This window comes from Ranitomeya variabilis, chromosome 1, assembly GCF_051348905.1.
Source record: "Ranitomeya variabilis isolate aRanVar5 chromosome 1, aRanVar5.hap1, whole genome shotgun sequence".
Taxonomy (NCBI): Eukaryota; Metazoa; Chordata; class Amphibia; order Anura; family Dendrobatidae; genus Ranitomeya; species Ranitomeya variabilis.
The window spans coordinates 23,612,995-23,628,821 of NC_135232.1; the positions used below are offsets into that span (position 1 = coordinate 23,612,995).

The 15,827-nt window shown below is 44.8% G+C and overlaps 1 protein-coding gene across 1 annotated transcript in view; it reads left to right on the top strand.

Annotated features, from left to right (window-relative positions):
- Positions 1-384: 384 nt before the first annotated feature.
- IL31RA (interleukin 31 receptor A) overlaps positions 385-15,827 on the top strand; it is an 88,098-nt gene continuing 72,655 nt past the window's right edge. Inside the window, exons 1-4 of the mRNA XM_077281394.1 lie at positions 385-1,066; positions 6,788-6,862; positions 7,775-7,920; positions 10,733-10,901. Coding sequence (XP_077137509.1) covers positions 1,057-1,066; positions 6,788-6,862; positions 7,775-7,920; positions 10,733-10,901 — 400 coding nt within the window. The 5' untranslated portion in view covers positions 385-1,056. The remainder of the gene's footprint in view (positions 1,067-6,787; positions 6,863-7,774; positions 7,921-10,732; positions 10,902-15,827) is intronic.

The following is a 15,827-nucleotide window of genomic DNA, read 5'->3' on the forward strand; positions in this document are numbered from 1 at the left end:
TAAAGACAAAGCTTTCCTGCACTTACTGTCTTTCTCCACATTCCCCTCCCTGCTGACATACAGCATTGAGGAGGGTAAAGTGCTTAATCACAGAGCAGCAACCTGATAGAAAATATTTAATGATTATTTTGAAAGATGCTTAACTTTAGGATGCAAATGAGCCAATAGTAAAACATTCTATGTTAAGGTGTAAATGGCTAATCCCATCAGAAGCTTCTGTCCTCTGTCTTATTGACCGATGCTAGATCAGTGGTTTTCAGATTGGTCCGCTATATGTGCCAGTAAGCCCTCCAGGCTGTCTTGCAATCTTGGTTTGGTTGTTTCTCAAGCTCCCCTGATATTAAGGCTGAGGGGAACAAGAGAGTGATTTTGGCCTTCACGCAGGTCATAACGTCAATGTAGGTGGACAAGGTTACATTTTGACCGCTGGGCCATTGCGACAAGTATATTACAAAAAAAGCCTATTGGATTTTTCCTGTGTGCGAGGATCAAACCGTCAAAGGAGTAAAGGACCTTTCCCCCTTTCAAAGATTAGAGTGGATCCGAGAGAAACTTTACGTTCTGGATATAAAGGTCTAGGACCCTGATTACTCGCTAATTTTCTGATGTAAAACTACTTGAAATGTTGAGAAATACTTCAGACTTTGGCGGGCTTACAATAATTTTGGGATTGGTGCAGGCGGCCCCACAGTGTGCAAAACTGACTCTGCTCTTGAGCCACTCCGTACAATGTCCAGTGTGAATGTGCACCTACACGTTGCACTTATACCAACAGGTGTGCTTGTCCATTTCTTTGGCTTTAGATGCAGGAGTTTTCCACAGCGCCTAGGTTAGCTGGCACATCTGCAACGTGCGGACGCTGGGCGAGTGTGTTATTTGCTTTCGGACCACAGGCGGTATATTCTCGCGCTTTCACTGTGCTACAGCTTCAGGATTCGGCCGCTTGCTGCATCCTCGGCTGCTTCCTGGATGTTTTGAAAGATTGTAAATGTGCAACTTCCTCTATGATAACTGTAATTCATATTCCCCCAGCGTGGCCGGACCTGTGCACGCGGGATGGAGACAGGTAAGAGCTGACACTTCTATAAAGATTATTCTTTAGTCCTAGGTTCGTATTTGTAATACACAGTCACTGGTTCGCTTTGGTCTTTGATCACACGTTGCTCTTGCCTTCTGGACAAAATGTATTTCCTTGGATAAACCTCGGATAGAAGGCGATGACGGGTGTGCTCAGGGGAATATAGTGTCGATCTGCTCCCATCCTGAAAAAAATAAGTATATTCTATGTCACATTGTATCAATTTTTTACATCTTTTCCTTAATTTCAATAGAATCAGCATGTTACAATTTGCAACACGTGAGTTTGGGCACAATTTTATCTGCGGTCTGACCGGTTTGTAGGTGGACCACCACTTATGCCAAATGACGCTGGTCCATAATAAATCACTAAGGAGATCTGTAACCACTGAACAGCAGGAGGCCACGGGCTAAGGACATTTATTCTGGCCACACAACTCCGAGATTACTTCTAGGAATCATGATGGACAGTAGAAGGTTCAGTATTTCTTACCTTCCACACGTCAGCTGCTTCACAACTTATTAACCATTCATTGGTCAATATGTGACATCCTTGTTTTCACAAAGGAGGACTGCAGCATCTTGGGCAGAGTCCCATCAATTATACATTACAGCTTCTGAAAACCAATTTCTTTGAAAGGGTGAACGCTGCACAAAAACTTGAAAACAAAGCATCTGTGCCAGTCCAGATAAGCGGCTCCTACATCAGTGCCGCTCATCTCTGTGCAATCAGAATGTGATTATTGTACAAATGTTAATGCAAGACAGATCAATTATGTCTGGCAGAGAAGATCGATAACTGCGTTGATTTCTCATGAAGACGCACAATTAAACTCTTGTTCAACAGTTTCTCAATTACCTGCTGGATATTTAAATTGAGTCCCACTATAAAGCGTCTTTTCCAGGAGAGCATGCTTCCTTGTGTTAGCATGGCCCACATAGGATGCTCTCCTGAATTTCTCCTTCCAGTGGCTGCATGTATCAAAACTTTGTGAGGTTTCGCTCGAATCTGCGTCCCTTGTGCTTACACATTGGCCAATTCTGTTTCGCCTCAAAAGGCTTTTGCAGTAGGTGCTGATCTTTGGTAAAATGTCTGAAGTAACACCAATCTCAGGCTCAGGATAGGGTCATACTGACATTTTCTCTAGATCTTAGAAAAACAGTTCAATTATTCTGATCTGAGTGGCATCAGTTTTTCTTGGAAGTGGAGAGAGGAAAAAAAAATGTTTCTCCATTCTGTCAGTCTGTGAAAATTGCTCCGAACTCTGATATCATCTGAGTGCAGTCCAATATTTTTCGCGGGCCCATAGACTGACATTGCCAATTTTGATCCGACACTCTGATCAAAATTGAACATTTGTAAAGCACAAAAGAATATTATAGCGATGAGTGCTATCCATCATTCATGTGTAGCACTCATCTGAGAAAATCAGTTGCATGCACGAGCCTGTATAGTGAGAAGTATGCTCATCGCACCACTTAGGGTCAACTCCAGATCAATCTCCTGCAATGGAGAGACATTTCTTTAGATTTCTTCCCTTGGCCCTTTTGTGTCTAGTACTGGTACTGATAACTCAATGGAGGTGGCCTGGTGAAACAATCAGGGATCAGCTAGGGCCCATGAGCCATTTGGGAAGCCACCATAATAGCTCATTGTGTTGAGTTTCATGTTCCAGAGCTTTCCAGAGTCAACATCACTTAGGTAGACAACTGGCAGTGGATAAACCAAGCCAAGAAAGTCTGGACCTATAGCAGCCTTCCGCACCTCCAGTCTTCAAGAGCCAGCAACAGGTCATGTTTTCAGGATTTCCTTAGTATTGCCCAGGTGATGGAAACGTCAACTAGGCCATACTAAGGAAATCCTGAAAGCATGACCTAATGGTGGCTCCTGAGGACTGCAGTTGGAGAACACTGATCTAGAGGATATTCTGAGATCTTCAGCTAGCTCTGATGTGACCTTTTTGCTTTGCATCTAATTTACAAACCTATTTCCACAAGTATCTAGACCCACAGGCAGGGCCGGACTGGCCATAGGGCAGTTCTGGCAAATGCCAGAAGGGCCGATGGCAGTAGTGGGCCGCTCGAATGTGCCGCTGTCGGCACACTCCCCACGCTGTCGCGGCACACTCCCGGGCCCGCATTCAACTATACCGGCGTCATAGACGCCAGTACAGTTGAATGCAATGATGGAGGAGAGAGCGTCTGCTGACACCCCCTCTCCCATCATTCCCCGCTCTGCCTGCCGCTGACACTGCGGGTGCGCGATGACGTCATATCATCGCGCACCTGCTGTGTGACCGGGCGGGCAGACTGCGACTGCTGAGACCAGAGCCAGAGCAGCGCGGGGCACGAGGAGAGGTGAGTAGAGTGTTTGTTTTTTTTTATCAATGAGTGATGACTGGATTGTGGAGCTATTGGGGGGGGCTGCCTGCCTGCATTACTTTCTATGGGGGCCGCCTGCCTGCATTACATTCTATGGGGGCTGCCTGCCTGCATTACATTCTATGGGGGCTGCCTGCCTGCATTACATTCTATGGGGGCTGTGCTGCATTATATTGTATGGTGTCTGCCTGCATTACATTCTATGGGGGCTGGCTGCATTCCATTACATGGGCATGTGCTGCATTATATTCTATGGGGCTGGCTGCATTCCATTCCATGGGCCTGTGCTGCATTATATTCTATGGGGCTGGCTGCATTCCATTCTATGGGCCTGTGCTGCATTATATTCTATGGGGCTGTGCTGCATTACATTCTATGGGGCTGTGCTGCATTACATTCTATGGGGCTGTGCTGCATTCCATTCTATGGGGGCTGCCTGCATTACATTCTATGGGGGCTGCCTGCATTACATTCTATGGGGGCTGTGCTGCATTATATTGTATGGTGGCTGCCTGCATTACATTCTATGGGGGCTGGCTGCATTCCATTCCATGGGCCTGTGCTGCATTATATTCTATGGGGCTGGCTGCATTCCATTCCATGGGCCTGTGCTTCATTATATTCTATGGGGCTGGCTGCATTCCATTCTATGGGCCTGTGCTGCATTATATTCTATGGGGCTGGCTGCATTACATTGTATGGTGGCTGTGCTGCATTATATTGTATGGGGCTGTGCTGCATTATATTCTATGGGGCTGTGCTGCATTAAATTCTATGGGGCTGTTCTGTATTACATTCTATGGGGCTGGCTGCATTACATTCTATGGGGGCTGTGCTGTATTACATTCTATGGGGGCTGTGCTGTATTACATTCTATGGGGGCTGTGCTGCATTACATTCTATGGGGACTGTGCTGCATTAAATTCTATGGGGCCATTCTGTATTACATTCTATGGGGCTGGCTGCATTACATTCTATGGGGGCTGTGCTGTATTACATTCTATGGGGGCTGTGCTGTATTACATTCTATGGGGCTGGCTGCATTACATTCTATGGGGGCAGTGCTGTATTACATTCTATGGGGGCTGTGCTGTATTACATTCTATGGGGGCTGTGCTGTATTACATTCTATGGGGGGCTGTGCTGCATTACATTCTATGGGGGCTGTGCTGTATTACATTCTATGGGGGCTGTGCTGTATTACATTCTATGGGGGCTGTGTTGTATTACATTCTATGGGGGCTGTGCTGTATTACAGTCTATGGGGGCTGTGCTGTATTATAGTCTATGGGGGCTGTGCTGTATTACATTCTATGGGGACTGAGCTGTAATGCTGGATACAGCTGTAATTATATGTTATATAGTCGTGTTACACTCCCCTCACTTCTTGTAGCCTACAAGTGTACAAAGATATTATACAGTCACCATGCGACAAGTGGGCCTGTGTGACTTCAAATGCCAGGGCTGAATTTTAGTCCCAGTCCGGCCCTGCCCACAGGTCTTTGCCGAGGATGCATTAGTCCCTCTTTGCTTAGAGGTCTCTCTGCTCTATCTCTTCTGGACTCTTCCCCTTAATCTCTACGTTCTGAAGTTCAAGTGGAGGACATTCCAGCAATACTGGTAGCCTTGTGCTGCTCTCGCTGAAGTTGGTACTCCAACCTTATCTACTTGGTTGCATTGCATCATGAAATCCTAAGGTTTTACTAACACTATCATCTAGACCATTCTCCAGACATAATTTGCCAAGGTTTATCACCAACACTCTCTCCATGTTTTTTTCTATTCAAAGAGTCTTCTATTTTCTCCAGTCTAATTGGAAGGGACAGGTTTCTGCCCTTTCCATTCTACCTTAGTGCACTCTTCCTCCTGGAGGTGGCATATTGGGCTTGTCTTTCAATGCATTTAGTGGGACACTTTTGCTCCCAATTTGGTCCTATATTCGCTTCAGAATTTAAGTCCTTTCTTGGAGCCTCTCCTGAACTCCTTTCCTGGAATGTATCATTGCTGGAGACAATCACTTCCATTTCCAGGGTTTCTGAGCTTGCTGTGTTCCCCTGCCAGTCTCTTTTCTTCGTTCTCCATCAGGACATGCTGGTCTTATGCTTCATACCATCCTCCGTCTCAAAGGAGGTACCAGCTTTCCACCGAAATGAGGAGATCGTCCACCCTTAATTTCTCCAACAATTGTGTTTCTGGCATTTTGGTTTTTTCTTTGTGATTCTTGATGGGCCCGCAATGGTCTGCTGTTCTCCAAGATGACCATTGCCGGGTGCATTAGGTCTAATTGTGAAAGTCTACATGGTAGGCAGAAAAGCTCAGCCATTTTGGGCACCCACTCTTTCCACAAGGGTAGTCGGGGCCTATCAAGTGGTTAATGTCACGCTGGGTGAAGGATAAGTAAGTGCACAACAGCAGGAGTAGGGAAGGGGTAGCCCAAACACTAGATAAGATGGGAGTGGAGACCCCTAGGCAGATCTAAAATCACCCTGTCTGACCTAAACGTCCCTATATAGGTTCTGTACCTATCGCCGAGCAGGAACCCAATCCCTGCCTGACCCTAGCGATAGGCCCCACATAGGGAGAGGATGGGGTTAGCACTAGTCAGTCCCCACTAAAAATAAAGACAGAGGTAAGATGGATGGGGGAAAACACTTAGCTTAAGAAGACAACCAAGATGTCACGGCACTAACCGACTGCTAGAACATCCAACAAGACAGAGGGAAGTGTGAGCTAACACTAGCACCATGCTGCAGCAATTGAATGTATTTAAACCTTCAGCACAGGTGTGTGATTAGCAGCAAAAGGTGGAGATACCCATTGGGTCATAGAGGGAGAAGGATATCGCTCCATTGCAAAACTCAAGAAGGTGCTTGAGCTAATCGCAAAGACCTTCTACACCCAGATCCAGGACGACTGTCTGACACACCTGTGACAGTCAAATTTCCATTTCACAAGTCTGCAAGGTTGCCACCTCTGTTCATACTTTCGTCAGGTCCTTCAAGATTGCTACTCTGGCCTCTGCCAGCGTCAGATCGTGGCATGAGGTGCTTCAGGCCACTGTTGCCACGTGGCCTGCATGTTCAGTTATGGATATTGCCCACCCTCTGGGACTGCTCTAGAACATCCAATGGTGCTGTGTATCTGCTGCTATGCTCTTAATGCTGGCCCACAGCTATAGAGCTGTCCCCCTGTCTCACCAGACCCCCATGCAGATGAAGCAATGTATCCCCTGTCAGAACCCCCATTTCTGCTAAAACCATGCGATCAGCCACCAGTGTATAACCCCCTTTATGGTGTAGTAATAATGCCTTTCTCGTTTCTCCAGTAGTGTCCAGCTGGATGGTGAGGATGATGATCTGTTGCTGGCCGTGGCTCTTACTATTAGCGACAGCACAAATAACAGGTACACATTTAATAACATGATTAGCAATGTCTGCACCTTTCATTGTATGATCACAGGATGGAGGAAAGGGGAGATTGAGGAAATCACCCGAGGAAGAAAATCTGAGTTAATGGTTACTAAACTTGGACTGATGTAAGAAAAAAACCCAACTGTACCAAGGCCAAGAAACTACATCGAAACAAAAAAACTGGTCAAGCACACCTGTTAGTATGCATACAATGTGTAGCGTAACCTTGTCTACATAGATTTCCATGGGCAGGGGCAAGACAGTCAGGTCCAGGTCCTGCCTCCATCTATGTTGAGGCCAGCTGGCACAGAGCGAGGTCAGCTACTAGAGTTAGGGACATCCTCAGTAAGTGTTTTCTAATATCTAATCTGTATCTTCTCCCATTCAGTTTCCTTCCATTGCGTCTCTTGTTTCCATGTGCAAATGAGAATAATAATGATCCCTCTACACTGTGACAGCCCTTCAGATATTTGTAGACAGCTGTTAAGTCTCCTCTCAGCCTTCTTTTTTTGCAAGCTAAACATTCCCAGATCATTTAACCATTCTTCATAGGATGGACATACTTTGCAGTCCGCTCACCATCTTCATAGTTCTTCACTGAACTTGCTCCAGTTTTTCAATGTCTTTTTTTAAATGTGGTGCCCAGAACTGGACACAGTATCCAGATGAGGCCTGACCGAGGAGGAGTAGTGGGGGAGAATTACTTCACCAGATCTAGACTCTATGCTTCTCTTCATACATCCTAGAACTGTGTTTGCCTTTTTTGCTGCTGCATCATATTGTTGACTCATGTGCAGTCTGTGATATATTAGTACACCCAAGTCTTTTTCACATGTGCTGTTGCTTAGGTTCTATTCCTCAAATTCTGTAGATGTCAATTTAGTTTTTCTTGTACATTTTTGTAGCGAAAATGGATCCATCTGAGATCCTGTCATTGAAACCAAATCCAGCGTCGTTCTTAATAATCTCATGGAAAAGACCAACCCTGGCACCTGACGAGCTAGATCTGAACTGCACTCTACGGTTCAAAAAGCTACAAGATGATCAGTGGGTCAGTATCACAAAAACTAATAAATTTTCTGTACAAAAGGAAGAATAGATGATATAGTCAACGCTAAAACCCATGTTCATCTTGCATTATACCCCAGAGCTGCACTGACTATTCTGCTGGTATAGTCACTGTGTACATACAGTGGGTACAAAAAGTATTCAGACCCCTTTTAAATTTTTTGCTCTTTGTTTCATTGCAGCCATTTGGAAAATTCAAAAAAGTTCATTTTTTTCTCATTAATGTACACTCTGCACCTCATCTCGACTGAAAAAAAACCAGAAATGTAGAAATTTTTGCATATTTATTAAAAAAGAAAAACTGAAATATCACAAGGTCATAATTATTCAGACCCTTTGCTCAGACACTCATATTTAAGTCACATGCTGTCCATTTCCTTGTGATCCTCCTTGAGATGGTTTTACTCCTTCATTGGAGTCCAGCTATGTGTAATTAACCTGATAGGACTTGATTAGGAAAGGCGCACACCTGTCTATATAAGACCTCACAGCTCACAGTGCATGTCAGACCAAATGAGAATCATGAGGTCAAAAGGAACTGGCCAAGGAGCTCAGAGACAGAATTGTGGCAAGGCACAGATCCGGCCAAGGTTACAGCAGAATTTCTGCAGTACTCAAGGTTCCTAAGAGCACAGTGGCCTCCATAATCCTTAAATGAAAAAAGCTTGGGACCAACAGAAGTCTTCCTGGACCTGGACGTCCAGCCAAACTGAGCAATCGTGGGAGAAGAGCCTTAATGAGAGAGGTAAAGAAGAACCCCAAGATCACTGTGGCTGAGCTCCAGAGATGCAGTAGGGAGATGGGATAACGTTCCACAAAGTCAACTATCACTGCAGCCCTCCACCAGTTGGGCCTTTATGGCAGAGTGGCCCGTCGGAAGCCTCTCCTCAGTGCAAGACATATGAATGCCCGCATAGAGTTTGCTAAATAATACATGAAGGACTCCCAGACTATGAGAAATAACATTCTCTGGTCTGATGAGACGAAGATAGACCTATTTGGTGATTATTCTAAGCGGTATGTGTGGAGAAAACCAGGCACTGCTCATCACCTGCCCAATACAATCCCAACAGTGAAGCATGGTGGAGGCAGCATCATGTTATGGGGGTGTTTTTCAGCTGCAGGGACAGGATGACTGGTTGTCATTGAAGGAAACATGAATGCGGCCAAGTACAGTGATATCCTGGATGAAAACCTCTTCCAGAGTGCTCTGGACCTCAGACTTGGCCAAAGGTTCACCTTCCAACAAGACAATGACCCTATGCACACAGCTAAAGTAACAAAGGAGTGGCTTCAGAACAACTCTGTGACCATTCTTGACTGGCCCAGCCAGAGCCCTGACCTAAATCCAATTGAGCAACTGGAGAGACCTGAAAATGGCGTCCACCAACGTTCACCATCCAACCTGACGGAACTGGAGAGGATCTGCAAGGAAGAATGGCCGAGGATCCCCAAATCCAGGGGTGAAAAACTTTTTGCATCATTCCCAAGAAGACACATGGCTGTAGTAGCTCATAAGGTGCTTCTACCCAATACTGAGCAAAGGGGCTGAATACTTATGACCATGGGATATTTCAGTTTTTCTTTTTTAATTTGCAAATATTTTTAAATTTAATTTTTTTTCAGTCAAGATGGGGTGCAGAGTGCACATTAATGAGAAAAAAAATGAACTTTTTTTCATTTTACCAAATGGCTGCAGTGAAACAGAGAGTGAAAAATTTAAAGGGGTCTGAATACATTCCGTACCCACTGTACATTACATTACTTACCCTGTACTGATCCTGAGTTACCTCCTGTATTATACCCCAGAGCTGCACTCACTATTCTGCTGGTGCAGTCACTGTGTACATACATTACATTACTGATCCTGAGTTACATCCTGTATTATACCCCAGAGCTGCACTCACTATTCTGCTGGTGCAGTCACTGTGTACATACATTACATTACTGATCCTGAGTTACCTCCTGTATTATACTCCAGAGCTGCGCTCACTATTCTGCTGGTGCAGTCACTGTGTACATACATTACATTACTGATCCTGAGTTACATCCTGTATTATACTCCAGAGCTGCACTCACTATTCTGCTGGTGCAGTCACTGTGTACATACATTACATTACTGATCGTGAGTTACCTCCTGTATTATACTCCAGAGCTGCGCTCACTATTCTGCTGGTGCAGTCACTGTGTACATACATTACATTACTGATCCTGAGTTACATGCTGTATTATACCCCAGAGCTGCACTCACTATTCTACTGGTGCAGTCACTGTGTACATACATTACATTACTGATCCTGAGATACATCCTGTATTATACTCCAGAGCTGCACTCACTATTCTGCTGGTGCAGTCACTGTGTACATACATTACATTACTGATCGTGAGTTACCTCCTGTATTATACTCCAGAGCTGCGCTCACTATTCTGCTGGTGCAGTCACTGTGTACATACATTACATTACTGATCCTGAGTTACATGCTGTATTATACCCCAGAGCTGCACTCACTATTCTACTGGTGCAGTCATTATGTACATACATTACTGATCCTGAGTTACATCCTGTATTATACCCCAGAGCTGCACTCACTATTCTGCTGGTGCAGTCACTGTGTACATACATTACATTACTGATCCTGAGTTACATCCTGTGTTATACTCCAGAGCTGCACTCACTATTCTGCTGGTGGAGTCACTGTCTACATACATCCCACCCTTTTATATGTGACATATTTCACTTGTTTGAATAACTTAATATTTTGAAGTCAATGTAAAGTCTGTGTTTCTTGTCTCAGAACTACACCCCTGACCTGTACATGGGGAAAGAGAAGGAAATGAGCTACAATCTCAGCGGACTCCTTCCCTACGCGGAGTATGTGGCCGCTGTACGCTGCATTGGGAACAGTGGTCAGCTGTTATGGAGCGAGTGGAGCGCTGCACTCTCGGGGAGGACACCGGAGAAAGGTAAGTTGTTTCAGAGACACACGATAGCAGTTTGGTCTCGGGTTTTGGCACGGTAGATTGTGACTGTAATATAAGATGGAGCAATACCTGTCACCAGCATGCCAAGTGTTATGTGTTTTGAAGCCTAAGACGTTGGATGGTAGCAATATATGAAGTGAGTTATAGTAACGATGTGTATATGTGTGATGGTAAAAGTGTGAATATTTCTTCTTGTGTGAATGTATTCAGTGTGCTTCCATATAGCTACAGCTTTTAATCTAGTATCATATCTAAGCACTTATTCTGTTCTGGTGCTGAACATGCAAGAAGCATAGGTGTATCCAACATATGCCTTCGAAACAGTGACAGGATAGACATGAAAATTACCAGTCTTTTAGCCTGCTTAACTGGAGACCCAAACTTATTAAATTTAGTATGAGAGCGAAGTTTACTACATAGATAGAATACTTGAGCCAACTTTACTACATAAATACAGTACCAGAACCAGCATCATTACAGTACATGAACCAAGCCTAGTGCATAGATATGGTACTTGAAGCAATAGTAGTGCACAAATACAGCACCGGAACCATTTAACAGATATTTTACCAAAATCAATCTTTCTACATAAATACTATACCAAAACCAACCTTTTTACATAGTGTAATAATTATAGGGGATAACTCAGGAGACTCTTTGCGTGGAACAAGACAACTACAGGACACAGTTTTATAAGTGGTAAAGTCTATATTATCACACGGTGATTCAAACAGGTGCAGAGAGAAACTCAAGTCCACAACACTTGGTGCAAATATCAAATGCAGCTCAGCAGTCTATAGGAAACTTCAGAGGAAAATGCAATCACGCAGAAAGTCTATGAAGCACAATTATTCTTGAGGACACTTGACACGAATAAGTCCTTGCTTAGTCCAAAACACAGATAGATATGCTTATAAGGCAGTTCAAATAATATCTTAGCTCAACCAGGAGGTCTGGGTAATAGTCTCAGGTTCTTGCAAAGCAGAAACAGCTTACATGTCCAGCAAATGCAGATGGAAGTAAACACGAGCAGCAGATGAAGGAGGATTACTGGAACTGGTGTATGCAGCAGGAACTCAGAGCAGAGTAGCAGGATCACCACACATGTTCACAGGAGCAGATATATAGCAAGGGAGTAATCAGAGGTCAGGAGCTGGATGCAGAATACTCTAGCACAGACTGAAGGCTGGGGTGGAGTTTTATAGCAGGAAGACACAGTGCACATGAGACCAAAGACGCCATCTTGGAAAAGGGCAGTAATGCACAAAAAGGTAATAAAAAATGTTCAGAGTCCTGACATTACTCCCTCCTTAGAAGCGGCCTCAGGACGATCCTGGACCTGGTTTCTCAGGGAATCTCTGATGAAAACGAGAAATCTTCTCTTGGGCATTGATGTTTTCCACAGGTTCCCAAGAGTCTTCCTAAGGGGGATATCCCTGCCATCTTATCAGATATTGGAGCCGATTCCTGCGAATCCTGGAATCAACAATTTCCTCCACCACAAATTGTTCTTGCCCATCAATCACTACAGGCTGCGGAGGTGGCACAGCACTCCCTGGAAGGTATTAGGAGATACAGGCTTTAGTAAAGATACATGAAAAACCGGGTGTACCTTCATTGTCCTAGGCAGCTTCAGCCGGCAGGCCACAGAGCTCACAATACCGTTGATCTTGAAAGGGCCAATGAATTTCTGTCCAAGTTTTTGTGAAGGAACGTTTAACTTCAGATTCTTAGTTGCTAACCACACGGAATTTCCTACCTTGAACATGGGTGCAGGTTTACGAAATCTATCAGCCGATCTCTTATAACGTTCTTGAGCTGTGGTCAGGGATTCCTTCAGAACCTCCAGATTTTGCCTCATCGCAGTCAGCCTTTCCTCCACTGCCGGAACCGGAGAATTAATTGGAGACCTAGGTAAGATACACGGATGATAACCCAGATTGGCAAATAAAAGTGTAAATTTAGTGGAGGCACTCTGAGAATTGTTATATGAAAATTCGGCTAACGGCAGCAACTCCAACCAATCATCCTGGAGATGGCTGACATAGCATCTTAGATATTGTTCCAGCGTCTGGTTGGTACGCTCAGTCTGACCATTTGTCTGGGGATGGTAAGCGGAAGAGAGACAGACATTAATATTGAGTGCAGAGCAAAACCCCTTCCAGAATCTTGAGATGAACTGCACTCCACCGTCAGAGATGATCTCATCCGGAACCCCATGCAACCGAAAGACATTCTGTATAACCAAGTTCACTGTATCTTTAGCTGAGGGGAGGCCGGTGCACGGAACAAAATGAGCAGCTTTAGTCAGGCGATCAACTACCACCATGATTGTATTCATGCCCCCCGATGTAGGCAGCTCCACAATAAAGTCCATTGATATAGACCCCCAAGGGTGGGACGGAACAGGTAATGGTTGTAGAAGACCCGTAGGTGCCACATGAGGAGTCTTGTAACGAGCACATACCTCGCAAGAGAGAACATAGTCCTTGGTATCCTTCAGGCAAGTTGGCCACCAGAAGAATCGGCTCAGGAACTCTTGTGTCTTCTGTACCCCCTGTGACCAGCCAACTTGGAGTCATGTACCAACTTGAGGATCTGCAGACGGACGACCTCAGGGAAGTAGATACGTCGTTCTCTGAACCACATGCCACCCTTAAAGACAAGATTAATATCCACAGGTGGGTTGGCCAGAAATACATCACCATCATAGGCCTCCCTGCACTCCTTCCACAAGTCCTGATCATGGATAACTCCAATGAAATTGGCATCAGATAGAATGGTCTTGGACGGGGCTCCAGGTACGGAATCCGCAGCATGGATTCGGGATAAAGCATCAGCCTTCCCATTACAAGAACCTGGACGGTACGAGATAACAAAGTTAAATTGATTTAAAAATAAGTTCCAACGAGCCTGATGAGGAGAAAGACATCTAGCGGATCTAAGGAACTCTAAATTGCGATGGTCAGTTAGCACTATGATCTGTTGTGCAGCTCCTTGCAGATGATGCCTCCATTCTGTGAAAGCCGCAATAATAGCCAGCAATTCCTTGTCTCCCACGTCATAATTCTTCTCTGCTGAGGTTAGTCTACGGGAAAAGAAAGCACAAGGATGTAGCAGACCCTTCTCTCCAGTTCTTTGGGAGAGAATAGCCCCCAAAGCATTATCAGAAGCGTCCACCTCCACAATGAAAGAAAGTGTTGGATCTGGGTGTATCAACAGCGGTGCTGATGTGAAACAGATCTTAAGCCGATCAAAAGCTTCTTGAGCCTGTGATGACCACTTAAAGGGCTTTTCCTTCTTTGTCAAGGAAGTAATGGGACAGACAATATCAGAAAAATGTTGAATGAAGCGTCTGTAGAAATTTGCAAAACCAATAAAACGTTGGACCTCCTTAACGTTCTTGGGTACCGGCCAGTCAAGGATAGACTGAATCTTACCAGATTCCATGTTCAGCCCCTGGGGAGAGATGATATAACCTAAGAATTGATCTCAGAACGATGGAACTCACATTTCTCCGGCTTAATATACAGATGGTTCTCTTTCAGACGTCTTAAACAATTTTGACATGTTCTTCATATTCCTGTAGAGAGTCAGAAAAGATTAGTATATCGTTCAAATAGATCACTACAAACTGGTCGAACAAATCTCTGAAAATGTCATTAGCAAGGTGTTGAAACGTTGCAGGGGCGTTACAAAGCCCGAAGGGCATTACAAGAGATTCAAAGTGTCCATACCGGCATCTGAATGCTGTCTTCCCATCCCCTGGACGAATACGCACCAAATTATAAGCCCCACGAAGATCCAGTTTAGAGAACACCTTAGCATGGCGGACTCTTTCCAGTAATTCGGGAATCAGAGGCAAAGGGTAACGGTTTCGTACGGTTACCTTATTGAGTTCCCGATAGTCAACACAGGGTCTCAGGGTCCCATCCTTCTTTTTTACAAAAAAAGATAGGTGCCCCTGCTAGTGAGGAAGAAGGATGTATGAAGCCTTTGGCCAGATTTTCATCAATATACTCCTTTAAGGCTTGAAGCTCAGGTGCTGCCAAAGGGTATACGTTACTAAAAGGAATAGCTGCCCCAGGAAGCAACTCAATGAGACAGTCATAATGCCTGTGTGGAAGAAGGTGATCTGCATTCTTCTTGTCACAGATGTCAGAGAACTCTTTATATGCTGGAGGTAAAGAAAATACCTGTACATGTGGTTCCGTAGCCGTAACGCTGAGTTGCTCCTTGTTGGAAAGATAATCTCCTTGGTCTCCCAGTTGATAATTGGGTTCTGAGAATGCAACCAAGGAATGCCTAAAATCACAGGAAAATGAGGAGAAGAAATTAGCAAGAAAGAAAGTTGCTCCTGATGATTAGGCTCCAACAAAATTTCAAGGGGTATGGTCTCCTGATCCACAGGCCCAGAGATTAAAGGTGACCCATCCACTGTTTCCATGGTAATTGGAGAGGCTCTTTGCTGAATTTCAATACCATGTTCCTTGGCAAATGCGATATCCATGAAATTGCCACCTGCACCAGAGTCAATCATAGCTGCACTGGAAATCCACTGGCCTGAACACAGGATCTTAATAGGGAGAGAACAGTGAGAGTTCTTTTCCTTAAGCTCCTTGGGGGGTGAAGTCATAGAAAGTGAATTGAATACAGCGTTTAAAGGCAGGCTACATTCAGAGATGTCAGATTCATCATCACAGTTGTCATACTCCCCTACTGCTGCTAGCACCTTGTTAGGCCGTCTAGGACACTTAGGACAATTGATCAAGAAGTGGTCAGACTGGCCGCAGTAGAAACATAGACTTTCACGAAGGCGATGCTCCCGGCGCTCATTGATCTCGTGCCTCTGAACGGAATCAATTTGCATGGGCACCTTCTCCACCTCCCGAGATGTTTTACCTGCAG